Source organism: Pseudorca crassidens, chromosome 16, assembly GCF_039906515.1.
Source record: "Pseudorca crassidens isolate mPseCra1 chromosome 16, mPseCra1.hap1, whole genome shotgun sequence".
NCBI classification, from domain to species: Eukaryota; Metazoa; Chordata; class Mammalia; order Artiodactyla; family Delphinidae; genus Pseudorca; species Pseudorca crassidens.
The window spans coordinates 73,016,451-73,043,175 of NC_090311.1; the positions used below are offsets into that span (position 1 = coordinate 73,016,451).

Consider the following 26,725-nt stretch of genomic DNA (forward strand, 5'->3'; position numbering starts at 1 on the left):
TACACCCTTTCATGCGGTTTGGAATAATCCCAATATTTGCTCAGTAGATTAAAATGAGTGCATATTTAAACACCATTTATAAGCCATTATTTTCCATTACTTTGTATTTTGCTAAAGCAGTTTATATAATTGGTTATGTTTGGCATAAAGGAAAAATTAAAACATTGCAGCATCTAGGCAACAGAGTGTCAGAAGGACAACTTAGGATATTTCGGCATTGAAAGGAGGGGGAAGGGTAGGGAATAGGAAACACTAAAACAGCTCTGAATGAAATTTGATAAGTGGCAGTTTGCTTTTGGTGAGAGCGGCATGTGCATGCTTCAGTGGAAGACATCTGGTGATGAAAATGGACAACAGAGGATCAGTGCTCCTAAGGGAAGAAAGGGGACTAAGAAAAGTGGGCATTAACGTCCAACACTAATATTACAGGTTTTGCAGCTGGGATCTTTCTTTGCATTTGCAGTAGATAAACTCATAAGCTGATGACCAGTGATTTCTGCCACAGTGCCTAGAGAAAGATCCACAGGGTCAGTGTAAATGACTTCTAAAATGACATCCTGGGCATGGTGGTAAACCAGCATCCCATCTTCTTCTCTGCAGGTCAAAAATTTATTATCCTTGGAATTTAGTTGAGGAAGGCGCTGCTTACAAAATTCATCTCCTGGTGATCCCACAGGGGCAATGACAAGAATCACATAATGATAAGCAGTGTACATACAGTAGAAGTCCCCAAAGTATAAGTTAGTATTGGGGTTAAAAAGTTTTTCTGCTGTAATCTCAAACCTGTATCTTCCATAAGGTGAATCCTGGGGTGGCTTCCCAGTATTGAATTCAGTGCTGCAGCTGAAGAAGATGCCTTCTAATTTTCCACTGATAGGAGAGCCATGGCTACCACTGTTATCCTTGACAGAGGGCTGCATAGCATTCCCATGATGTTCTCTGCAAGAGAAAATAAATGGTCACTGCTTGGTATGACAGTGGTAAAGCTACTGATTTACAGAGTTTAATGGTGATAGGCCTAAAGGTCTACTGTCTACTATTAAAAGCCTGAGTGCTCATCCATCCTACCATCAGATCAAGGAGAATGCATTGTTTAACATTTCCTATAGAAGGCTAAATTTTAGCCTTGACTCGACTCTAAGGTAAGGATGCTCTGCTACAAACCTCAGAGGTCTTTTACATAATAAATTTCCTGACCAGGAAAACCAAAGTGAAATTAGAAATCTTATGGCTGAAACCACATCCATTATATGCCTACTGGATTTCAGAAGTGGCTTGGTGAAGAGAAAACTGGATTAACAATACTGGTTAAATATGTTGAATGTTTCTTTAAAGTATGCCAGAATTTAGATCTAAAATGAATGTTGTCCATGTACATTGGTACAAAAGCATCTTGTTTCTTTTTTTGCTTTAGTTTTTTTTTTTTTACCCAGACACAGTTTACTAATCAGGCCCTCTTGCCTACATTTTCCTTACAACAGAGCTGGTTATCTCCCTTTACCCCACTCTCAGATCTATTCTCTACCCTTTTCACCTTCCACTGTGGGCTAGGACTGTATCATCCAGTTCTTCCTGTTCCTTGGTCCCTTCCATTTCAGTTATACCAATGGGAGGCACAGTAAGAAAAATGGAAGGGTATCCCATGCTCTTGGATTGGAAGAATTAATATTGTTAAAATGGCCATACTATTCAAAGCCATCTACAGATTTAATGTGATCCCTATCAAATTACCCATGACATTTTTCACAGAACTGGAACAAATAATCCTAAAATTTATATGGAACCATAAAAGACCCAGAATTGCCAAAGCAATCCTGAGGAAAAAGAACAAAGCTGGAGGCATAACCCTCCCACACTTCAGACAATACTACAAAGTTACAGTAATCAGAACAGCATGGTATTGGCACAAAAACAGACATATGGATCAATGGAAGAGAACAGAGATCCCAGAAATAAACCCACACACCTACAGTCAATTAATCTTTGACACAGGAAGCAAGAATACATAATGGAGAAAAGAGTCTCTTCAGCAAGTGGCATTGGGAAAGCTTGACAGGCTCATGTAAATCAATGAAGTTAGAACACTGCCTCACACCATACACAAAAATAAATGCAAACTGGCTTAAAGACTTATATATAAGACAGGACACCATAAAACTCCTAGAAGAGATCATAGGCAAAACATTTTGTGATGTAAATTGTACCAATGCTTTCCTATGTCAGTCTCCTAAGGCAATAGAAATAAAAGCAAAGATAAACAAATGGGACCTAATCAAACTTATAAGCTTTTGCACAGCAAAGGAAATCAAAAACAAAATGAAAAGACAACCTACAGACTGGGAAACAAATATTTGCAAACAATGTGACTGACAAGGGCTTAATTTCCAAAATATACAAACATCTCATACAACAACAATAAAGAACAAACAACCCAATAAAAAAAAATAGGCAGAAGATCTAAATAGACATTTCTCCAAAGAAGCATACAGATGGCACATGAACATATGCTCAATGTCACTAATTATCAGAGAAATGCAAATCAAAACTACAATGAGATATCACCTCACACCAGTCAGAATGGCCATCATCAAAATGTCTACAAACAATAAATGGTGGTGAGGGTGTGGAGAAAAGGGAACCCTTCTACTCTGCTGGTGGGAATGTAAATTGGTACAGCCACTATGGAGAACAGTACGGAGGTTCCTTAAAAAACTAAAAATAGAGTTGGCATATGATCCAGCAATCCCACTTCTGGGCATATAACTGGAAAAGATGAAAAAAATATTTTACACCTGAAGACAAGAAGCCACAATGAGTCGGTTGGAGGGGCGCTTCTGTGGTATAATCAAATCCCATACCCTTTGGGTGAGAGACCCACAAATTGGAAAATAATTATATCCCAGAGGTTCTCCCACAGTAGTGATAGTTCTGAGCCCCAGGTCAGGCTCCATAGCCTGAGGGTCTGGCACCAGAAGGAGGAGCCTCGAGAGCATTTGGCTTTGAAGGCCAGCAGGGCTTGAGCGCAGGAGCTCCACAGGACTGGGGGAAATAGAAACTGCACTCTTGGAGGGTGCACACAAGATTTCCCGTACACTGGGACCCAGAACAAAGCAGTGAGTCCACAGGAGCCTGGGCTAGACCACCCTGTGTGTTGTGGAGGGTCTCCTGGGGAGGTGTGGGTTGGCTGTGGTGCAGAGGAGGGGCAAGGAGACTGGAGGTGGAGGCCCCATAAAATATTGATTGGCACGAGCTCTCCGAGAGGTGGCCATTTGGGCACTGAGACCTGGCTCCACCCAACAGCCTGCAGGCTCCAGTGCTGGGATGCCTCAGGCCAAACAACCAGCAAAGGGAGAACACAGCCCCAACCATCAGCTGACAGGCTGCCTAAAGTTGTACTGAGCTCACAGCCAGTTTAAACACACCCCTTGACATGGCCCTGTCAACCAGAGGGACAACACACAGTTCCACACACCAGTGGGCAGGCAGCAGTCCCTCCCTCCAGGAAACCTGCACAAGCCCCTGACCCAAACTCACCCACAAGGGTGCAAACACCAGAAGTAAGAGAAACTACGATCCTGCAGCCTGCGGAAAGGAGACCGCAAACACAGAAAAGTCAGACAAAACGAGACGGCAGAGGAGTATATTCCAGATGAGGGAACAAGATAAAAACCCAGAAGAACAAGTAAGTGAAGTGGAGTTAGGCAATCTTCCCCCAAAATAATTCAGCGTAAAGATGATCCAAGATCTTAGAAAAAGAATGGAGGCACAGATCGAGAAGACACAAGAAATGTTTAACAAGTCCTAGAAGATTTAAAGAAAATCAAGATCCACTGATGCTAATATGGCTTCAGTTAATAGAGCTTTTTAAAAAAGCAATGTTGAAAAACTGTACCCATGCCTTGGCAAGTATATATTTTATATATATATGTATATATACTGCATCAAAATATAACTCACATGAATTTTACAACTATCATAGAAAATCCAACAAAGGTAAATTTCCTTGTTAGTAAATACATCTTTTATACTAGTATATTGGAATCAATCATACAATAATTTTTTTCCATTTTCCATGCTCCCCGTCTTTATCTTTTTTCTTCTTGGAAGAATTTTTGAAGACAGATGGAGCAAATTCTAGAGTAAGGTCCTGAAAACAGGTCAATTCCCACCCAAAGGACAGAGAAAAATCAGAGAAATAGTGACCTCCAGTGGCCACCTAAAATAGACACTGGTAATGTTCTGGGAATCTAAACCTAGTACCAAACATGTATTTATTTATTCTATTGATGTATTATTTACTGTTAAACAAAATAGCAACTGTGGATCTTTTTTATTTCTAATTTTATGCTTAACAAATATAAAGAAGTACCTTTTTTGTTAAGTCATATATGGTCATTCCCATTCAACAGTTGACAAGTATAATAATTTGTGTTCTATCTCTCAGCTCATATTCACTTAATTTAGTGAATGGCATCTACTATGAATTATATAGATTGAAGGGTAAATAATTTGCCAGCAAACAGAATTATGGACTGAACTTTATAGGATATTCAGACATAAGGCAGGAATAGTTTTCACGATCAAAATATATCAAAATACATGATATTGCAAAGTACTTAATTTGAAGAACACACATGCCTAAATTCACCTTTCTCTCTGATTCTCTTTGCATGTTCCACAGCTTGGAGTTTATTTAGATCTGTAACCATGATCTTGATTTAAGAAAAACTGGAGAGTTATGAAACAAAAAAACCACAACAGAACTTCCTAATTTTTTTTCACATAAAATCCTGTAAAGAATACTTTAGAGTTTACAAAGTGAGATCAAGGCTTTTAAAATGACAAATTATAGGGATTTCTGTGTAAAAGTTTTAGAACCTGTATCAATTTAAAAGCTTCAGTCTCACTTTAAAACACACACTTGCCTATTTACTCTCTTGAAATTTTCTTCTACAAATATGAAAGGGCTGTAAGTATTAAAACTACTTGTGACATGGAATTCTTTTGAATTCTTGGAAACTGCTTTCAGGGACAAACATAGGATATCTTAGAAATACTACTGAACACTAGAATTCAAAGGTAAACAAAGGAGATTTTCCTCATGAATAATTAACCCAAGATAATGGCTGAGAGATTTCTACGTAGGCAGAAGCCCGAAAATCCCACCTGATTCACCGTGTTTCATGAACCAGTCACCCTTTTATTCTCTCGTTTTCAGTGACCCACAGGAAGAGGAGAAAATTTAGTGGTTGGTATGAGACAGAAGGCACTGAGTTATTGGGAATTGGAGGAGTGTGTATCTGTACAAGACATGCTCACCAATCTTAACTCTGGAGGTTTATGATCTTCCACTCAAATAGACAGGAACTGGTATTACAAGTGATCATGGAAAGGAATCTAAGTGAAGTGGAAAAAAATCCCATGATCTGATTTTTTCTACTTAATTTTTCTGGGAAATAAAGTCATAGTATAATTATTTTGAGAAGAAAATTAAAAATTGCTATTTCACAGAAGCAGACTCAAGAGAAACCTGAGCCTAGAATTTGGAATGGCACTTAGTAAAGCAAATCAGTCTATATATGTTTGGATTCTTACCGAATATAGTCAAAATATTCTTTGTGCTGGTTACGATAAAAAACAGAAAATTTAAGCATCCGTCCTGCAATCACTTCGGCCTTCTCCAACAGTTGTGTTAGATGAACTTTTGAATAGTCTGAAAAAAACAAAAAGTCTGTTATTAAAAATACATTATCAAAAGTATCAACTACATGCTTAATAAATTGTAGATTATTAAAATTTACTTTTAGGAAATTCATCTTAGTGAATAGGAAACTGCACTTAAAAAAGAAAACATTCATTGTCTTTGGCACATTTTTTCTTTCTACAAAAATATTTTTGTTATAGTTTATGGTTGCTTTTATGAATACCCTTGCATTTTTTTCACTCGTTGAAATTAAAGATCCTGAAACCAAAATGTTAAATTAGGAATACAGACTCTGCATAACCCGAGTAATGTCTATCAGCACCATAGTAGCCTTTCTTCAATCAGCTGATGAATCAAATAAAAGAAACTTGTAACCTGCAAGCAATAGCAAACAGAATTTAAAGGAGTAATAATAATAATGTTCATTTAATTTACTCCCTAAATCTATGAGGTTGGCAAAGTAGATTAAGTATGACCATTTTATTGATGCAGAGATTGAGGCTTGTCACAGTTTAATGATTTGCCAAATGTTCATAAAGCTAGTAACTTAGAGACTAGGTCTCTGGCTCCTAGTTGGTAGTTTCTGAGTACATAAGACTCATGAAAGTTTAAAGCATCTCTCAGAGTAATCTGATCTTTTCCCAACTTTTTGTTTTGAAAACTGAGGACTGTTGCCAAACTCCTGTACTAGAATCTAAGCAAAAATTTTGGTCTATAAAGATTTTAAGACTTTTCAAACAAAAGCAACCTAGTTGAACTACTCATGGCAGCATAGTTTGTTTACTCACTGCTTCAGTGGCTCAACAAATATTTATTTAGATCAGAACATGATGTACAAGGCATCATGCAAAATTAAATGATCAGGTTAAAAGATAAAAAAATTATTCTTCTTTCTCTCAAAGAATTCACAGTCTAAAGGAAGAAGTAAATATATAGACAACTATGACTTATTATGGGGTTTCATCTCTGTCGTGGATTAGCCTAGAAGTAGTCAGTGGCATTCTGTTTTATCTCCAATACTTTGCACAGTGCACAGCATACAATATGTGCTCAATAAATTTTGAGTGAATTAGATGTCTAGATTAAAAGACAATATATATAAAATAGCTTTCTCAAAATTTACGCAGTCAATGTTATTGATAAAGCTTAGGTGAAACAGGGCTCTGAATTATTTTAATAAACTGAAACAACAAGCTTTGAACAGCCTAAGTTCCCCTTAGATTTTACTCATAAAAATAAAAATGCAATATAATTTATAGAAAAATATTGTGGAACATTTAAAATAAGCTGGCATTTTCCTTATTATTTACCCCATAAATTCCTTAGAAGAATTATGGGATGTATTTGAATAAAAGAGCAATAGGGGATCAATCTAAAGGAAAGAAAGAAGACAAAAAGGTTTTTCTTTATATACATAGAAATAAAACATGTACTCATGTAGTTATATAGATTATAGAAAAGAGTGAATGTGTGCATCTAGATAGATGGATATTTCTGAACTGAAAATGCCAAAGGTCTTCCTTAAGCTAAAGAAAAAATACTATTTCATGCCTTTCCCTAATGTCAAATGGGGTTTTAGCAGGTAAATAGTAGCTCTTTTTTTAAAAAATGAACAAATACTATGATGCTGTTTGGTGCTGTCCTATGGAAAATAGCATGTATTAAAATAATGTCAAAAGATACGATGTCTTTTACTGTGTCTACCTCTCTGGTAGGATGCAATAAAAGTAAATGGAAAGATGTGAAACATAAGGTAGATTCCAAGGAGGAATTTTAATTCAGGAAAAAAGTTGAGGGGATATATTAATTCTAATGTGACACACCAAATACAGGTAAACATGAGAATTCTTTACACACTATTAATACAGCATTGAAATCTTTAACTATTTAATTACTGATTACTGGACTATGATATATACCATATTTCATCTATTATAAAATGTATTTTTTTCACATTTTAGCATCTCTGGCATGAATGTGACAATAAATGTGATAAGAAAACAGTTTCATAGTTTAATTGGCAGTTTAATGTTTTCTTAGCAGTACCTAAAATGGTGGATCTTATAATCAATGACATCTTAGGAAGAAATATAGTACCAGAGAGATACTATTTTCCTTGCTCTAATACACTGAGATCCTTAGCAATAAAGAATGTTGCAATCCTTAGCAACTTCCTCATAGAATAAACAGAAGGGGTTTGAAGATAAATTAATGTTTTCTTAGCAATACATAAAATGGTGGATCTTATAATCAATGACATCTTAGGAAGAAATATAGTACCAGAGAGATACTATTTTCCTTGCTCTAATACACTGAGATCCTTAGCAATAAAGAATGTTGCAATCCTTAGCAACTTCCTCATAGAATAAACAAAAGGGGTTTGAAGATAAATTAATGTTTTCTTAGTAATACATAAAATGGTGGATCTTATAATCAATGACATCTTAGGAAGAAATATAGTACCAGAGAGATACTATTTTCCTTGCTCTAATACACTGAAATCCTTAGCAATAAAGAATGTTGCAATCCTCAGCAACTTCCTCATAGAATAAACAAAAGGGGTTTGAAAGATAAATTTGAAGTTAACTTAAAATTAAACTCTCATCCGTTCTACATATCCACATGAGAAGTTTTATACTGAGTTTGAAATTAAGAAGAAAACAAGATATTGAGATAAAGCAGTAGCTAAGCACATCCTGAGTCTGAAATAAATCTAGTGTGAGGCTATGGGAAAAAAAATAGCTGATTTATCTGAAGGATGCCTCAGCTGGGGAAAGTTGCTAGGCAACCTGCAATAGGTGAGGCAAACTGTTTTTATGACTTTTTCTACAAGCTCCTGTGTGTTGAAACAGCCTCTCTCTCTAAGAGACAAAAAGTGGGTGACAGATGTGTTCAGGTAGAGATATTTTTGTGTCCCTTCACCACCTATTTAAGTGCTCGATAAATATTTGTTTCTTGATTGAATGAATTTAAAAAATAGATAAATGCATAAGATGAATGGTAACATTTACAACCCAGTGGGCTATTAAGGTACAGTTCAAGATCAAAGGGGATGGGTTTTCTACATCAGATATCCCAATCCCAAATGGCTATGAGGTCCTTTTTTTTTTTTAACATCTTTATTGGAGTATAACTGCTTTACAATGGTGTGTTAGTTTCTGCTTTATAACAAAGTGAATCAGTTATACATATACATATGTTCCCATATCTCTTCCCTCTTGTGTCTCCCTCCCTCCCACCCTCCCTATCCCACCCCTCTAGGTGGTCACAAAGCACCGAGCTGATCTCCCTGTGCTATGCGGCTGCTTCCCACTAGCTATCTATTTTACTTTTGTTAGTGTATATATGTCCATGCCACTCTCTCACTTCATCCCAGCTTACCCTTCCCCCTCACCGTGTCCTCAAGTCCATTCTCTACGTCTGCGTCTTTATTCCTGATCTGCCCCTAGGTTCTTCAGAAGCATTTTTTTTTTTTTTTAGATTCCATATATATATGTGTTAGCATACAGTGTTTTTCTCTTTCTGACTTACTTAACTCTGTATGACAGACTCTAGGTCCATCCACCTCCCTACAAATAATTCAATTTTGTTTCTTTTTATGGTTGAGTAATACTCCATTGTATATATGTGCCACATCTTCTTTATCCATTCATCTGTCGCTGGACACTTAGGTTGATTCCATGTCCTGGCTACTGTAAACAGAGCTGCAATGAACACTGTGGTACATGACTCTTTTTGAATTATGGCTTTCTCAGAGTATATGCCCAGTACTGGGATTGCTGGGTCGTATGGTAGTTCTATTTTTAGTTTTTTAAGGAACCTGTGCAGTACTTTCTAATGAAGCAAAGACACACACACACACACACACACACACACACACACACACACACACACACACACACACACACACACGAGACACTAGTTTAGAGATAGATTATCAGCATTCAAGTCAAAAATCCAGTAACATATCTGCTAGGTAAAGTCATTGCAATCTGCCTCCATTCCCTTAAATTAGAGAATGATGTTCCTGGCTTTTTTCTTTCAAGACTGTGAAAGTAAGAAATGAAAGAAAAAAGAGGAAGGAAAAAGCTCTCTCTCTCTCAAAATGAATCGCAAAATATGCTGAGTATATTTTTATACTGCATCAGTTTTTATTTGCAAAGCCTTTACTTTGAAAAATCAGACTGTGCATGTAGCACAGAAGTAATTTAATGCCATTACCCAGTTTTTGCTGAGAACCTCCACTCCTTCTAATCAATTTGTTCTGTCACATGATGCTACTGGCAATGCAAAAATGACTAATGCAATACATATCACTTCATAATTATAAAAAAGAATGTATTTTCTATAATTAGTTTTCCAGGAACTATTAAATAAGGTGTTTTTTTTTTCTGTATTTATACCCAGTTCTCTTACCTGCTGTGCAGAATTCTATAATTTCACTCCATTCAGACACAACATAATCACCATCAACTTGTTTTGAGGCGGTCTGCACTGCTACTGTATACTCAGTTCTTGGGCTCAAAAACCAGTGTCCACGGACAGTCATCGGCAAGGGAACAGCTTTTGCCACCAGTTTTGTTGGAACATCCTAAGCAAGGAAGAAAGGAAAGTAGAAAGAAAGGAAGGAAGGGAGGAAGGAAATGAATTAATTTAGTAGTATAACTTGAATCAACTGTAAACAATGTGGAGTAACTTATTAAATTCCTGGCTGATGACACAAGTTTCCTTTTTAAAGATATTTAGCAATTACTATGTTCAAATCTCTTATTCTTCAGATGTAAAAATTAAGGCCCAATTTGATCAAGAGACATGCCAAGATCATACAGCTAAGCTAATGACAAATGTACTTGGATTTGTTTTCTTGATTTCTAGTATAATGTTATTCTCTGTATACTCCTTAATATGCTCCTTAAAATGCAATATTCTAATACTAAATGATAAAACAATACAAAAAACAGAAACATGAAATAAAAATTCAACAGATTTAGCATTTTAAAATATATTTGTTTAATATATACTATGCAATAATTTTATCAGAGTAGCCCATTACTAAATATTTTATATGTCAAGGGACAGAATGTTTTTTAAATAAATATTTTTAAATGATTCTGTTTTACATACAAATGAGGTAACATTTGCTTTACTTGTATTCAAGTATGGAGCCTATGTGTCACAGAAAAGTTTAGGTATTTTTAAACAATGATTAATAAGGTAAATAAACCTGCTAGTTGAGTATTCATTATATTTCCAAAGATTTAAGTATGGAATGAAGAAAGGGGGTCAAATCTTGACTCCTCACCATTTAATACTAAATATTTCAAAGCTAATTTAAGAAAGCAAATGTCAGCAAAGAGGATATCCAACACTAGAAGGAATAATTAAAATTGGAACATGGGAAAATAATGACATCAATCTTGTTCTCTCTGTCACACTTATCTGTGTGTATAAGCCTCACTTACCATTAGTATGTGTAATTGCACATCTAGTAAAATGCATAATTTCCAGATAAGACAATTCTTCCAAAAGATTTGCCAAGTTAAAATTTATTATCAGTATTAAAATAAGATCAGTTTCATATCAGTGAAAATACTGAAACATAAGAAAGAATTCTTAAGCCAGATTACTGTTATCCTCTCTACAGCTACATCTGAAGGAATGTATGTATCAGAAAAGATATGTGATAAGCAGACAGGCAAGAGAATAAATATCAGAGAATTGTTACATGTCTAAAACACCTAAAGGTTAATTTTTATTCTCAAACCATAAAATAAAATTGACCACATAAAGCAATTTTCAGCCCTTAGGTATTTTAACAAATATCCTACAGTCTATAAGCTGCCATGACATTCTTCATTTGGCAGTTATAGGGAAAAACGTGTGCTTCAGTGGAAAACTGTGAATTGACTACAGCACACTCTTCTGGCTATCTTCTGATTTTGTGGAATCTATTTTACAACTCTGTAATTTGTAGACTACTGATAACAATTCAGTTATTCTTGTCTAAGTACATGTAAGTGAATTTTGCCCAGTGGAAGTAAAATCCTCCTTGCCTGCCCTTGCTCTTCACCCACCCCATACCAGTTTTGCCTCCACTTAAACATTTATTTCAATATCCTGATCCATAAAAATGTCTTTTTCTGGATCATCCTTTGAATTGGCTGTAATACCTCATCAGTTACCTCATTAATGTGTTAAGGAAAATCTTTAACGCATGTTAATTTTTATGTCTGTATGAGAGTCAAGATTTCAGCTTTCCCAGAAAAAAATGTATTTTACCCATATATTTGGCATTTCATTTTCTTACACAATTCCTTGAAGGAATAGGGCTTTTAAATGACATATAATTTTTATTCTTCCCAATGTCAAATATATCATATTAGTAATTAATAGAACCTTATTCCTTCTTTCAAAATGTCCTCATACTTAGAAAGCTTTAAGATACAAATGAATACAAGGATATTTAGAATTTTACCTTGTGTTTAAATTTATTGGAGTTCTTGTTCTCTTTCTTATTGAGGTCAATGAAATAGTGTGTAATACGGTCTTTTGATTTTGAATCCATTTCCCATGAAATCTTGAATGAGTCACACGTAATGTTGCTTATTTTGATGTTATGTGGTACGGGAAGTTCTTCCATCTCTGCTATGCCACTGTCTTGTGATTTGTTTCCTGCAAGAAAACAATGCACAAATAATTTCCAACTAATGGATTTTTTCTAGTTTGCAAGACCATTAGCTGTGTACCTGTTTCTGAACTCACCTAATTACTAAATTTGAGATTTCATTTTGTTCATGAAGTAATTTGAGTGTTAATGATAGTAAAACTATCATTACAAGATCATATTACCAACAAAATGCATAAATGAATTAGTCCTTACCACCTCTACGTTTTCAATTCCTTTTCCAATTTCTGCGTTCACAGAAATAAAAACAATAACACTGGTGATCCATCTTTCTAATCTATGAAAGATTAGCCTTACATGGTAGGTTCTGCTGAAAGGCCCCAAGCGACCATTTTTCTTACATGACCAATCGATTCTGCTCTAAAGTAATAATACTAGGTGTTTTAAGCCAGATGAAATCAGAAATGTTGATAATGAAATGAAACAATCCAGTCAAATAAAGGCAATGTTTCTTTTAAAAAAAATCTGAGGTATCAGTGAGTCAATAAAAATTACTCTCCCTTCCCCCTTTTGGAAATTTATATATAGAAATAGCATGTAATGTTTATGCTACGTACATAAATAATATCAAAGACCATTCTCTTAACAGTTACTATGTGAAGGATTACTCTAGGAATCTTTTTACCTGTTGTATCTTCCTAAATTTAATTTTGCATGCTGAAACATTAAAAGAAAGAAAATGACTGCCATGTTGATTGATATCATTAAAATCTTGAAGAACGCATCTGACGTCTAATTACTTTACAGACTATGTCCTACATTTCCAATTAGAGAAAATGTTATCACTTTGGCTAATATTATAGAGCAGAATATGATGGATGACAGGACAAAAAGAGAAAATATAGACTTGCCAAGTTTGTTTCATATGTAGGAAAGACATACTGAGTGAAATTTTACTCCACTTCTCCTTCCTATGTTCCCTTCCCCCAAGCCAACATAAAATTCAGTGCCCAAGAAAAAAAAGTGTAATTGTTATTTATGTTATAAAAGTTGTAGGTCATAAGTCAGCTACATAATTTGTTCCTTAAAAGAATAAACAGGGACTTCCCTGGTGGCACAGTAGTTAAGAATCCGCCTGCCAATGCAGGGGACATGGGTTCGATCCCTGGTTCGGGAAGACCCCACATGCTGCGGAGCAACTAAGCCTGTGTGCCACAACTACTGAGCTTGCACTCTAGAGCCCCTGAGCCACAACTGCTGAGCCTGCGTGCCATAACTACTGAAGCCCACGCACCTGGAGCCCGTGCTCCGCAACAAGAGAAGCCACCGCAGTGAGAAGCCCGCACACCGCAATGAACAGTAGCCCCTGATCGCCACAACTAGAGAAAGCCCGCGTGCAGCAATGAAGACTCAACAGAGCCAAAAATAAATAAATAAGAAGAATAAACAAATCTTGATCGACAATAATTGAAAGGAACAACAATCAATGTAGCAACACCTTCCACTTCCATATTAGCTTGTGCTCTCTGCCCCCATACTCCCATCTCAATTACTGATATAAATCTTTTGATATTCCCAGTCTTATTAAATCATTCACCTATGTTCTCTCATCCCAAGCTGTGTTGTGGCCAGAGGAACCCGATGACAGTAAAAGACTAATTTCAAAATAACTGAAGTTCTTTATTGTCATTTCTTGAACAATACTTTTAAAAATGCTTCTTTCTTCTCTCACGTACTCCCTCACACCCAGGCTTTCCCAGATCCCCACTCCATAAAACTCCCAGAAAAATTACTCCCTCACCCTTTTTTCCCTCCCCACCTGCCCTCGTAGAATCTCAAAATTGCTTCCTGCTAAAGCCTTTCAGAAGTCAAGTGTAGGGAAGAAACAAAGTGGAATCTCTTTAGTGGCCTTGGGAAAGGGAAAGGCAATAAATATACAAACAGTAATTTTTGTTCTATTTATAAAAGCTCACATTTTAACCTATTATTCTGACTGCAGTTATCTTTAAAATGTAAGCAACGTTAAATGAAAAACTTTCTGGACTAATAGCAGAAATTTCTGTACAAATTATATGCATTATGAGGAGGAATCAAGATGCCTGAGGAGTAGGATGTGGAGCTCACCTCCTTCCACAAACACATCCGAAACACATCTTCAAGTGGAACAATTTGCACAGAACATCTACTGAACACTGGCAGAAGACCTCAGACTTCCGAAAGGGCAAGAAAACCTCCACATAAGGACAAAAGAAAAAAAAAAGAAAAAGGAGTTGGGATGGGACCTGTGCCCCAGGGAGGGAGTTGTGAAGGAGGAAAGGTTCTCACACCCTAGGAAGTCCCCTCACCGGCAGGGAGATCAGCCTGGACGAGGGGGAGCATCAGAGCCTCTGAGGAGAGTGCAGCAACCAGTTTGCGGAAGGCAAAATGGAGTGACCTACTGCCACCCTGTGCTCCCTAGCCTGAGATGCTCATCCACTGGTATGGGTGGGGGCTGCGTGCTGAAGCTTGGGCTTCAGAGGTCAAACCCAGGGAGAGGAACAGCGTTGCCTGTGGGGAGACAGCCTGAAGAGGCTGGACTGTGGCAACTGAGGGTGTATTTGGAAGAACCTGGGCATGCCAGAGGGGCAGGTCACCATTACTGGGGGGTGCACGAGGACAGGGTGGGACTGCCATAGGAGCTTCTTTCCCTGTGTGCATGCTCTCAGGCAACAGAACACCAACTATATGAGCTTTTGGGGTGGGCATGAGCTGCTACCGGCATCGTGGGCTCCAGAAGTGGGCGTGGGCTGCTACCAAAACTAGGGGACCTGTGCGCAGGCGCCAATTGCTGTCCCCACTGTCCTGGGGGTGAGTGGGCCCTGCCGCAGCTAGGAGACCTGGGAACAGAAGCTAGTTGCTGCCCCTGCCGTATGGGGAGCACGCACGGGGGGTGAGCAGGCATCAATCACTGTCCCTGCTGTCCTGGGAATGCGTGGGCCGTAGCCACCACTGGGAGACCCAGGAGCAGGTGCCCATTGATGCCCCTGCTGTCCTGGGGGCACATAGCCAGTGCTGCCACTGAGAGACCCATGGTTGGGGGCGGACCACTGCCCCTGCCATACCAGGAGAGCATGCAAGGGCCGCTGCACCTATGCATCCCATATCAAGGGGATAATGGCCAGTACACACTGACGAAAGAGGCAGAAAGCATCCAAACTAAAAGTAGCCCCTCAATTCTGGACAAGATGGTGGAGTAGAAGAACTTGAGCTCACTTCCTCTTACAAAAACACCAAAATCACAACTAACTGCTGAACGACCATCAACTAAAAAGACTGGAACCTACCAAAAAAAAAATTTTACACCCAAAGACAAAGAAGAAGCCACAACGAGTCGGTAGAAGGGGTGCTTCCATGATATAATCAAATCCCATACCCTTTGGGTGAGAGACCCACAAATTGGAAAATAATTATATCCCAGAGGTTCTCCCACAGTAGTGATAGTTCTGAGCCCCAGGTCAGGCTCCATAGCCTGAGGGTCTGGCACCAGAAGGAGGAGCCTCGAGAGCATTTGGCTTTGAAGGCCAGCAGGGCTTGAGCGCAGGAGCTCCACAGGACTGGGGGAAATAGAAACTGCACTCTTGGAGGGTGCACACAAGATTTCCCGTACACTGGGACCCAGAACAAAGCAGTGAGTCCACAGGAGCCTGGGCTAGACCACCCTGTGTGTTGTGGAGGGTCTCCTGGGGAGGTGTGGGTTGGCTGTGGTGCAGAGGAGGGGCAAGGAGACTGGAGGTGGAGGCCCCATAAAATATTGATTGGCACGAGCTCTCCGAGAGGTGGCCATTTGGGCACTGAGACCTGGCTCCACCCAACAGCCTGCAGGCTCCAGTGCTGGGATGCCTCAGGCCAAACAACCAGCAAAGGGAGAACACAGCCCCAACCATCAGCAGACAGGCTGCCTAAAGTTGTACTGAGCTCACAGCCAGTTTAAACACACCCCTTGACATGGCCCTGTCAACCAGAGGGACAACACACAGTCCCACACACCAGTGGGCAGGCAGCAGTCCCTCCCTCCAGGAAGTCTGCACAAGCCCCTGACCCAAACTCACCCACAAGGGTGCAAACACCAGAAGTAAGAGAAACTACGATCCTGCAGCCTGCGGAAAGGAGACCGCAAACACAGAAAAGTCAGACAAAACGAGACGGCAGAGGAGTATATTCCAGATGAAGGAACAAGATAAAAACCCAGAAGAACAAGTAAGTGAAGTGGAGTTAGGCAATCTTCCCCCAAAATAATTCAGCGTAAAGATGATCCAAGATCTTAGAAAAAGAATGGAGGCACAGATCGAGAAGACACAAGAAATGTTTAACAAGTCTTAGAAGATTTAAAGAACAAACACTGAAGAACAATACAATAACTGGAATGAAAAATACACTAGAAGGAATCTATAGTGGAATAAATGAGGCAGAAGAATGGGTAAGTGAGCAGTATCAGAGACCTCTTGGGCAGCATTAAATGCAATAAATTCACATTATACGGGTCCCAGAAGGAAAAGAGAAAGAGGAAGGTCCAAGAAATTATTTGAAGAGATTATAGCCAAAAACTTCCCTAATGTGGGAGAGGAAACATTCAGTCTCGAACGCATAGAGTCCCATGCAGGATAAACCCAAGTAGCAACAGGCCAAGACACATGTTAATCAAATTGACAAAAATTAAAGACAAAGAAAAAATATTAAAAGCAACGAGAAAGCACAAATAACATACAAGGGGTGGTGACTTCGCTTTGGCCGCTGTGCAGTACTACCGTTAGAGGCTCTAATTCCCTGAGACTTTAGAGTCTCAGGCCACTTGAGGCATGTGAGGCGAAATGGTTCTGGGCAAGAGGATCAGGTGGTGGCAATGGAGGGGCCACCGCCATCTCAGGATACCTGTAGGGAAAAAGCCTGAGGGGCCCTCTCAGTCGTTGGAGACTGCGCTTTCTTCCTTTGCCGGGCCCTGCCTACCGCGAAGATGAGTTCGGCCTGGGTCACTTCTTTCGAGAAGGAGCATATCTGGATGTATTTGCAGGCACTCAGCTTCGAGCCGGGCTCGGTGAGTATAGCCGGTGGAAAGATCGTGTCGCACACGCACCTCGGAGTGAACACGTTTGACAAGTTGAACAGTGATGCCTTTCAGATAGCTTCTTATTTTTTGTTTCAAACCCTTGACCAGTCTCTCACTAAAGAAGTTTTCAAACTTTGTTGGCCTCCATTTGACCAAAAATGTGATACTGAATTCCGAAAACTTTGCTGTGAATGGTTAAAAAAGATTTCTGCTGAATGTGGAAGTAGCTTTCTTCAAGTTGTTGGTTCACTATTCCTTTCTCCTGGTGGTCCTAAATTTATTCATCTGATGTATCACTCTGCAAGTTTTGTTGCAATAAATTATATAAAAACCCATTCTAAAAATTCTTCTATACATTTTAGAGATATTTAACGTAAAGCCACAAGATTTGTGCAAGTGCATTGCCAGATGCCATGTAGCACATAACAGAGTTTTACAAATTTTGCAAAGAGAAGATTGTTACCCAAAAATGCACAACTGTCAGTTAAACAAATACGAAATTTGAGATCAGAATGTATAGGACAGCAAAACCAAATTAAAAAAATGGAACCCTATGATGACCAAATTAATATACAAGAGAAAATTCAAAAGGTTCGGTCTTTGTGGGCTTCAGTGAATGAAACACTCACGGCTTTGGAAAAAGAGAAGTTGTTAGTTCAGTCCTTACAACCAATATACTTTAGATGGAACTAATGTTGCTATCAATATTCCAAGGCTCTTACTTGACAAAATTGAGAAACAAATGTGTCAGCTGCACGTAGGAAATGTTTAAGAGGCTGGAAAATTGAATCTCTTAACAGTTATTCAGTTATTAAATGAAATCTTGAAAGTAATGAAATATGAACATTGTCAGGCTAACCAAGCAAGACTGGCAATAGACCTTCACTTCCTTGAAAAAGAGACCAAATTTCAGAGAGAAAGGCTCATTTGCCTGAAGAGAAAGTTGTTTCAGATTGCCTCAAGTGTGTGCTTCAGAAACCTGTGCTGACCAGTTGCATAGGTGAACCAACAAAACAAAATCTGTCAGATTTGTTAAATAAGGACATAATTTGTAAGCAAGATTTCGAATGTACAGCTTTACAGAACAAGCTTTTAGAAACTAGCCAAATAGAGACATTCTCCCCTGCTGTAGGCAATAGGAGAAATGTCATAGGTAGCAGTGAAGAAGAGTATATTAAAATATCAGACCACTCGAACGCTTCTTACAAAGATCTTTCCATGCATAAAAGTATGTTATGGAATTCTTTTCAGATATCAAGTGGAATTAGTTCCAGTTTTAAAGGTAGTGATTTTGGCATATTACATGAAACTCTTCCAAAAGAAGTTGGTCACTTAAGTCTTAATAGCTCCAGTAGTACAGAGGCCAATTTTAAACTGGAACCAAATAGTCCTATGCACAGTGGCATTTTCCCAGAAGGTGTTGTGGGAGGAAGACAGAATACTCCAGAATCAGACTTTAATTTACAGGCTACTTGCAGTGGATATGAAGCTCTGAAGAAATCTCTGTCCAAGCAAAGGGAAGAAATTTGCCTCTCTAATCCTGAAACACTTGAAAGACACAAACCAGAATTGAGCCTTACTTCCCAATACATGCAAACTGATGATATGCTTAACTTTTTGGGCACTCATGATTTGCACATTGACTATACAAAACCATCTTCATGCATGTCCCTTGGTGAAAGAAAACAGTCTCTTTCACCACTAATTAGGTTTTCTCCAGTGGAACAAAGATTGAGAACCACAATACCATGTAGTCTTGGAGAACTTCTACCTAATTTAACAGTCAATTTTGCTGAAGAAGAAATCTTGAATAAGAGTCTTGATGCAAAAGAATCTCCATCTGACTTGAAAGATGAAGCAGTAGCCCAGTCAATTTAACTATGATGAACTTAAGTTGAAGCAATGTCACAGGATAAAAACTGATTTGTAATTTAAATACACATTGGAAGTGTAACTGTTTTTCAAGGTCTAAAAAAGTCCTAAATAATGCTTTTTAGCCCTCTCTACTGATTTTAGGTAAGGAGAGTATGTTTGGATTTTCTCTCTCTGTATAGATATGGGGTTGAAATGTGAAGTATTTGGAAAGCAAACAAGTTATGAGAAGCCATTTTGGTTTCTTGCATAATCTTGTAAGCATGAAGTAAATGGCAAAGTATTAGGTTAACTAATTCATTATGTTCTAATTTCAGATAATTAACATAAGGATGAGTAGTTTTTGATGTGTTTTATTAGTGGATAACTTAATAGCCATTGGATATACTGATCTTTCTTTTTAGGGAAATAAACAACTTTTATTGTTTCTTTTTAGAACATTCTGGTACTAAACAAAAAAAGTGAGGAAAGTAATGCTTTGGGGTATATAATCAAAATGACAATATTTAAGTTTGGGAAAGCTCTAAAGAGCCTTAATGATTATTCAGGTAGGTTGATCCTGAAAAATGATGTTTGATGGAATAAAGTGCATGTGATGATAGTGAAGACTGGAGCAGGATGAATTTAGAAAAAAGGAAAAAGGTGGAAGATGACTAGATACTTTTGAGGGACACTAACTATAAATCCATTCAGTGAGTTGTATAGCAGTTTTATATTTAGTCTAATTTAGACTTTGAGAATTTAACTCTAGTTTTTTTTTTAACAGAAAAAATGTAAATTAAAAAATTAGTCTGTGTTTGTTTTTTTTTTTGGAGGGCCACTGTTTTGGGGGAAGGGAGCTCATTTTTTCTTTAATTTTTTAATTTAAAAAATTTTTGGTTGGAGTATGGTTGCTTTGCAATGTTGTGTTAGTTTCTGCTGCACAGTGAAGTGAACCTGCCATAATCATACACACATCCCCTCCCTCTTGGGCCTCCCTCCCTCCCACCCCCCATCCCTCCCAACTGGGCCATCACAGAGTGCCGAGCTGAGCTCCCTGTGCTATATAGCAGGTTAAGGGAGCTAATTTTTAAATTTTTTTTAAAATAGTGATCTTGGGGTCTTATTTATTTATTTTCATTTAATTTATTTTTGGCTGTGTTGGGTCTTCGTTTCTGTGCGAGGGCTTTCTCTAGTTATGGCAAGCGGGGGCCACTCTTCATCGCAGGCCTCTCACTATCGCGGCCTCTCTTGTTGCGGAGCACAGGCTCCAGATGCGCAGGCTCAGTAGTTGTGGCTCATGGGCCTAGTTGCTCCGCGGCATGTGGGATCTTCCCAAACCAGGGCTCGAACCCATGTCCCCTGCATTAGCAGGCAGATTCTCAACCACTGCGCCACCAGGGAAGCCCAAGGGAGCTAATTTTGATAGTTACTTTCCTCCTCAAAAACCATCAGGTCCCCACTGCCTACAGAACAGCTTCAAATTTACTTGAGAAAATTGAATTTGGGGTTAAATAACTTGTTCAATGTTACACAGCTAAGTCAGTGGTGAAGCTAGGATTTGACCCTATTTTCCTTCCTTAATATACCAACAAGACCTCCTAGAAGTAACTAAAGGGCCAGGATGTAGGATATGGCTGCAAGAGTGGGCCTTCTGTACTCTAAATGGGAGTCAGATGTGAGGCCTCTTGTACAGTGTCCTGCCCCATGTAGTCAGACCCCCCTGGCCAAGAAACGGGCTTGTCTTTAGCATCCAAGTGAATACATGCCATTGCCCTCTGTGAACCAGGAGGTTAAGCACACTCTGGAAGGGTGATAGCACCTACAGCACCCCTGTGTCTAGCCTCAACTCTTAACCATCACAGCCTTGTCCAATTTGCCAAGAAACTGGCAAAAAGAGGAGAAAAGTTTTAGGGAAGAGTTCTGGAAGTGGATGGGCTTAATAGTTCATCTTCTCTCACTCATTTTGGCTTACTTTCTCTCTGTTGCTTGTTTGATCCAAGTCTGAAGGCCAGTCTTTTTTTGTGTGAGAAAAGACAGAAGAAAACCACAAATAACTACCTTCTTTGCAGTGGAAAAGAAAGAGAAAGAGAAAAGCTTCTCCTAAGGTGCCATATTCTTTTATTAGTTAATAGAACAAATAGGGACTCTGTAAGTCTACTGGGAAACTATCCTTTAGTCTTAAGAAACCTAGTATTGGTAAATCCAAAATTAACACGTTAAGGAGAAGGTAGAACTATCATATTAGCATCTACAAAGTGCCAGAACTATTCCTGGATACTTAATAATACATAACATTTAATTCTTACACCTAAGACAGTGATATTGTACCTATATTACAGGTAATGATACCAAAGCTAGGGAGCTTAAATGACTTGTCTAAGATGGACTTGAGGAATTACCTGGGATACATCTTAAAAAAACGTATATTCTGTAGGTCTAAAATGAGGATTAGAAATCTGCATTTTAAATAGCTTCCCTGGTAATTCTTTGGCTCAATAAAAAGCTTGAGAGCCACTGCTAGGAGATACAGATTCACATTTAGCCCTGGGGTATCTTCAAGAAGCTAGGTACACTATTACATACATACTGCTTTAGAGATTTTAGCTCTCTGATGAGGAAGCTGAAGTTCACCCATAAGTGTGGGCCCTGAATTATTGAGAATCAAATGATCAAAATATCTTTGGATATTAATGGATTTACAAAAAACCACACTGCTGTTAAGTGAGTCATACCTGTGATAGGCTGAGAGGAAGGGAAGAAAAAAGACCTACAAAAACAATCCCAAAACAATTAACAAAATGGCAATAAGATCATACAAATCGATAATTGCCTTAAAGGTAAATGGATTATTAGGCTCCAACCAAAAGACACAGACTGGCTGAATAGATTTTAAAAAAACAAGACTTGTATATATACTGTCTACAAGAGACCCACTTCAGACCTAGGGACACATACAGACTGAAAGTGAGGGGATGGAAAAAGGTATTCTATGAAAATGGAAATCAAAGAAAGCTGGAGTAGCAATACTCATATCAGACAAAATAGACTTTAAAATAAAGACTGTTACAAGAGACAAGGAAGCACACTACATAATGATCAAGGGATCAATCTAGAAAGAAAATGATACAATTGTAAATATATATGCACCCAACACAGGAGCACCTCTATATGTAAGGCAAATGCTAATGGCCATAAAAGGGGAAATCGACAGTAACACAATAATACTGGGGGACTTTAACACCCCACTTACAACAGTGGACAGATCATCCAAACAGAAAATTAATAAGGAAACACAAGCCTTAAATGACACATTAGACCAGACAGAGTTAATTGATATTTATAGGATATTCCATCCAAAAGCAGCAGATTACACTTTCTTCTCAAATGCACATGGAATATTCTCCAGGATAGATCACATCTTGGGTCCCAAATCAAGGCTCGATAAATTTAAGAAAATTGAAATCATTTCAAGCATGTTTTCTGACCACAACACTATGAGAGTAGAAATCAATTACAGAAAATAAAATGTAAAAAACACAAACACCTGGAGACTAAACAATATGTTACTAAACAACCAATGGATCACTGAAGAAATCAAAGAAATCAAAAAAAAAAATACCTAGAGACAAATGACAATGAAAACACGATGATCCAAAACCTATGTGACACACCAAAAGCAGTACTAAAAGGGAAGTTTATAGCAATACAGTCTTACCTCAAGAAACAAGAAAAATCTCATATCATTGAAACTAAAAGCTGGTTCTTTGAGAAGATAAAAAAAATTGATAAGCCTTTAGCCAGACTCATCAAGAAAAAAAGGGAGAGGGATCAAATCAACAAAATTAGAATAGAAAAAGGATAAGTTACAACGGACACCACAGAAATACAAAGGATCATAAGAGACTACTACAACTATACGCCAATAAAATGGACAACCTAGAAGAAATGGACACATTCTTAGAAACGTACAACCTTCCAAGACTGAACCAGGAAGAAATAGAAAATATGAACGGACCAATCACAAGTTCTGAAATTGAAACTGTGATTAAAAATCCAACAAACAAAAGTCCAGGACCAGATAACTTCACAGGCAAATTCTATCAACCATTACAGAAGAGTTAACACCTACTCTTCTGAAACTCTTCCAAAAAATTGCAGAGAAAGGAACACTCCCAACCTCATTCTACGAGGCCACCATCACCCTGATACCAAAACCAGACAAAGATACCACAAAAAAAGAAAATTACAGGCCAATATCACAGATGAACACAGACGCAAAAATCCTCAACAAAATACTAGCAAACTGAATCCAACAATGCATTAAAAGGATCATACACCATTTTCAAGTGGGATTTATCCCAGGAATGCAAGGATTTTTCAATATCCACAAAAATCAGTGTGATATATCACATCAACAAACTGAAGAATAAAAATCATATAATTATCTCAATAGATGCAGAAAATACTTTTGACAAAATTCAACACCCGATTATGATAAAAGCTCCCCAGAACGTGGGCACAGAGGGAACATACCTCAACATAATAAAGGCCATATATGACAAACCCACAGCAAACATCACTGTCAATGGTGAAAAACTGAAAGCATTTCCTTTAAGATCAGGAATGAGACAAGGATGTCCACTCTTGTCACTATTATTCAACATAGTTTGGAAATCCTAGCCATGGCAATGAGAGAAGAAAAAGAAATAAAAGGAATCCAAATGGGAAAGGAAGAAGTAAAACTGTCACTGTTTGCAGATGACCTGATACTATGCATAGAAAATCCTAAAGATGCTACCAGAAAACTACTAGAGCTTATCAATGAATTTGGTAAAGTTGCAGGATACAAAATTAATACACAGAAATCTCTTGCATTCCTATACACTAACAATGAAAGATCAGAAAGGGAAATCAAGGAAACAATCCCATTTACCATCACATCAAAAAGAATAAAATACCTAGGAATAAACCTATCCAAGGAGGCAAAAGACCTGTACTCAGAAAACTATAAGATATTGATGAAAGAAACTGAAGATGACACAAATAGATGGAGAGATATACCATGTTCTTGGATTGGAAGAATCAATATTGTGAAAATGACTATACTACCCAAAGCAATCTACAGATTCAATGCAATCCCTATCAGATTAACAATGGCATTTTTCACAGAACTAGAAGAAAAAAATTTTTTAATTTGTATGGAAACATAAAAGACCCCAAATAGCCAAAGCAATCTTGAGAAAGAAAAACGGAGCTGGAGGAATCAGGCTCCCTGATTTGAAACTATACTACAAAGCTACAGTCATCAAAACAGTATGGTACAAACACAGAAATACAGATCAATGGAACAGGATAGGAAGCCCAGAGATAAACCCACGCACCTATCGTCACCTAATTTATGACAAAGGAGGCAAGAATATACAATGAAGAAAAGACAACCTCTTCAATAAGTGGTGCTGGGAAAACTGGACAGCTACATGTAAATGAATGAAATTAGAACACTCCCTGACACCTTACACAAACATAAACTCAAAATGGATTAAAGACCCAAATGTAAGGCTGGATACTATAAAACCCTTAGAGGAAAACATAGGCAGAACACTCTATGACATAAATTGCAGCAATATCTTTTTTGACCCACCTCCTAGAGTAATGAAAGTAAAAACAAAGATAAACAAATGCAACCTAATTAAACTGAAAATCTTTTACACAGCAAAGGAAACCATAAGCAAAATGAAAAGACAACCCTCAGAATGGAAGAAAATATTTGCAAATGAAGCAACTGACAAGGGATTAATTTCCAAATTATACAAACAGCTTATGCAGCTCAATATCAAAAAAACAAACAACCCAATCAAAACAACAACCAAAAAAAGACATACAGATGGCCAAGAGGCACATAAAAAGATGCTCAACAACACTAATTATCAGAGAAATGCAAATCAAAACTATAATGTTGTATCACCTCACACTAGTCAGAATGGCCATCATCAAAAAGTATATAAACAATAAATGCTGGAGAGGGTGTAAAGAAAAGGGAACCCTTCTACACTTTGGGTGAGAATGTAAATTGGTACAGCCACTATGGAGAACAGTATGGAGGTTCCTTAAGAAACTAAAAATAGAGGGACTTCCCTGGTGGTCCTGTGGTAAGACTCTGCACTCCCAACGCAGGGGGCCCAGGTTCAATCTCTGGTCAGGGAACTAGATCCCACATGCCGCAGCTAAGAGTTCACATGCCACAACTAAAGATTCTGCATGCCGCAATTAAAAAAACAAAGAAAAAAACCCAAAAAAGATCCCGCACGCCACAACAAAGATCCTGCACATTGCAACAAATATCCCGTGTGCTGCAACTAAGACCCCATGCAGCCAAATAAATAAATAAAATAAAGATTTAAAAAAAACCCTAAGGCTTCCCTGGTGGCGCAGTGGTTGAGAATATGCCTGCTAATGCAGGGGACATGGGTTCGAGCCCTGGTCTGGGAGGATCCCACATGCTGCAGAGCAACTAGGCCCGTAAGCCACAACTACTGAGCCTGCACATCTGGAGCCTGTGCTCCGCAACAAGAGAGGCCACGATAGTGAGAGGCCCGCACGCCACGATGAAGAGTGGCCCCTGCTTGCCACAACTAGAGAAAGCCCTAGCACATAAGTGAAGACCCAACACAGCCAAAACAAAAACAAAAACAAAACCTAAAAATAGAGTTACCATATGATCTAGCAATCCCACTCCTGGGCATATATCTGGAGAAAATCATGCTTCGAAAAGATAAATGCACCCCAATGTTCATTGCAACACTATTTACAATAGCCAAGACATGGAAGCAACCTAAATGTCCACTGACAGAGGAATGACTAAAGAAGATATGGTACATACATTCAACGGAATATTACTCAGAAATAAAAAAGAATGAAATAATTCCATTTGCAGCAACATGGATGAACCTAGAGATTACCATACTGTGTGAAGTAAGTCAGAGAAAGACAAATATCATATGATATCACTTATACATGGAAACTAATTCAAAAAATGATACAAATGAGCTTATTTACAAAAGAGAGACTCACAGACTTAGAAAACAAACTTATGGTTACCAAAGGGGAAAGGTGGTAGGGAGGCATATGTTTGGAGGTTGTGATTAACATTTACACACTACTATGGATAAAATAGATAATGAACAAGGACCTACTGCATAGCACAGGGAACTCTACTCAAATATTCTGAAATAGCCTATATGGGAAAAGAATCTGAAAAAGAATCGATATATGTATATGTATAACTGACTCACTTAGCTCTATTCCTGAAACTAACATAACATTGTAAATCAACTATACTCCAATATAAAATAAAAATTAAATTTAAAAAAGGAATCGTATGCATTATGACTGTCTACATAATTTCAAACAACAGTGAAAAAATTGTTTTTTAAGAAAAAAATAAAGCTATTTAGCATTT

The 26,725-nt window shown here is 38.0% G+C and overlaps 1 protein-coding gene and 2 pseudogenes across 2 annotated transcripts in view; 2 read left to right on the forward strand and 1 right to left on the reverse strand.

Moving 5' to 3' along the window:
• Positions 1-186: 186 nt before the first annotated feature.
• PHYHIPL (phytanoyl-CoA 2-hydroxylase interacting protein like) overlaps positions 187-26,725 on the reverse strand; it is a 91,966-nt gene continuing 65,427 nt past the window's right edge. For both annotated transcript variants that reach the window (XM_067710934.1, XM_067710933.1), the window contains 4 exons: positions 12,180-12,376; positions 10,121-10,295; positions 5,596-5,713; positions 187-939 (listed from right to left, as the gene is read on the reverse strand). In XM_067710934.1, the coding sequence (XP_067567035.1) occupies positions 405-939; positions 5,596-5,713; positions 10,121-10,295; positions 12,180-12,344 (993 nt within the window). In that variant the 5' untranslated portion in view covers positions 12,345-12,376 and the 3' untranslated portion in view covers positions 187-404. The remainder of the gene's footprint in view (positions 940-5,595; positions 5,714-10,120; positions 10,296-12,179; positions 12,377-26,725) is intronic.
• On the forward strand, positions 17,018-18,331 carry LOC137209338 (HAUS augmin-like complex subunit 6 pseudogene; annotated as a pseudogene).
• Positions 18,337-19,339, forward strand: LOC137209340 (HAUS augmin-like complex subunit 6 pseudogene; annotated as a pseudogene).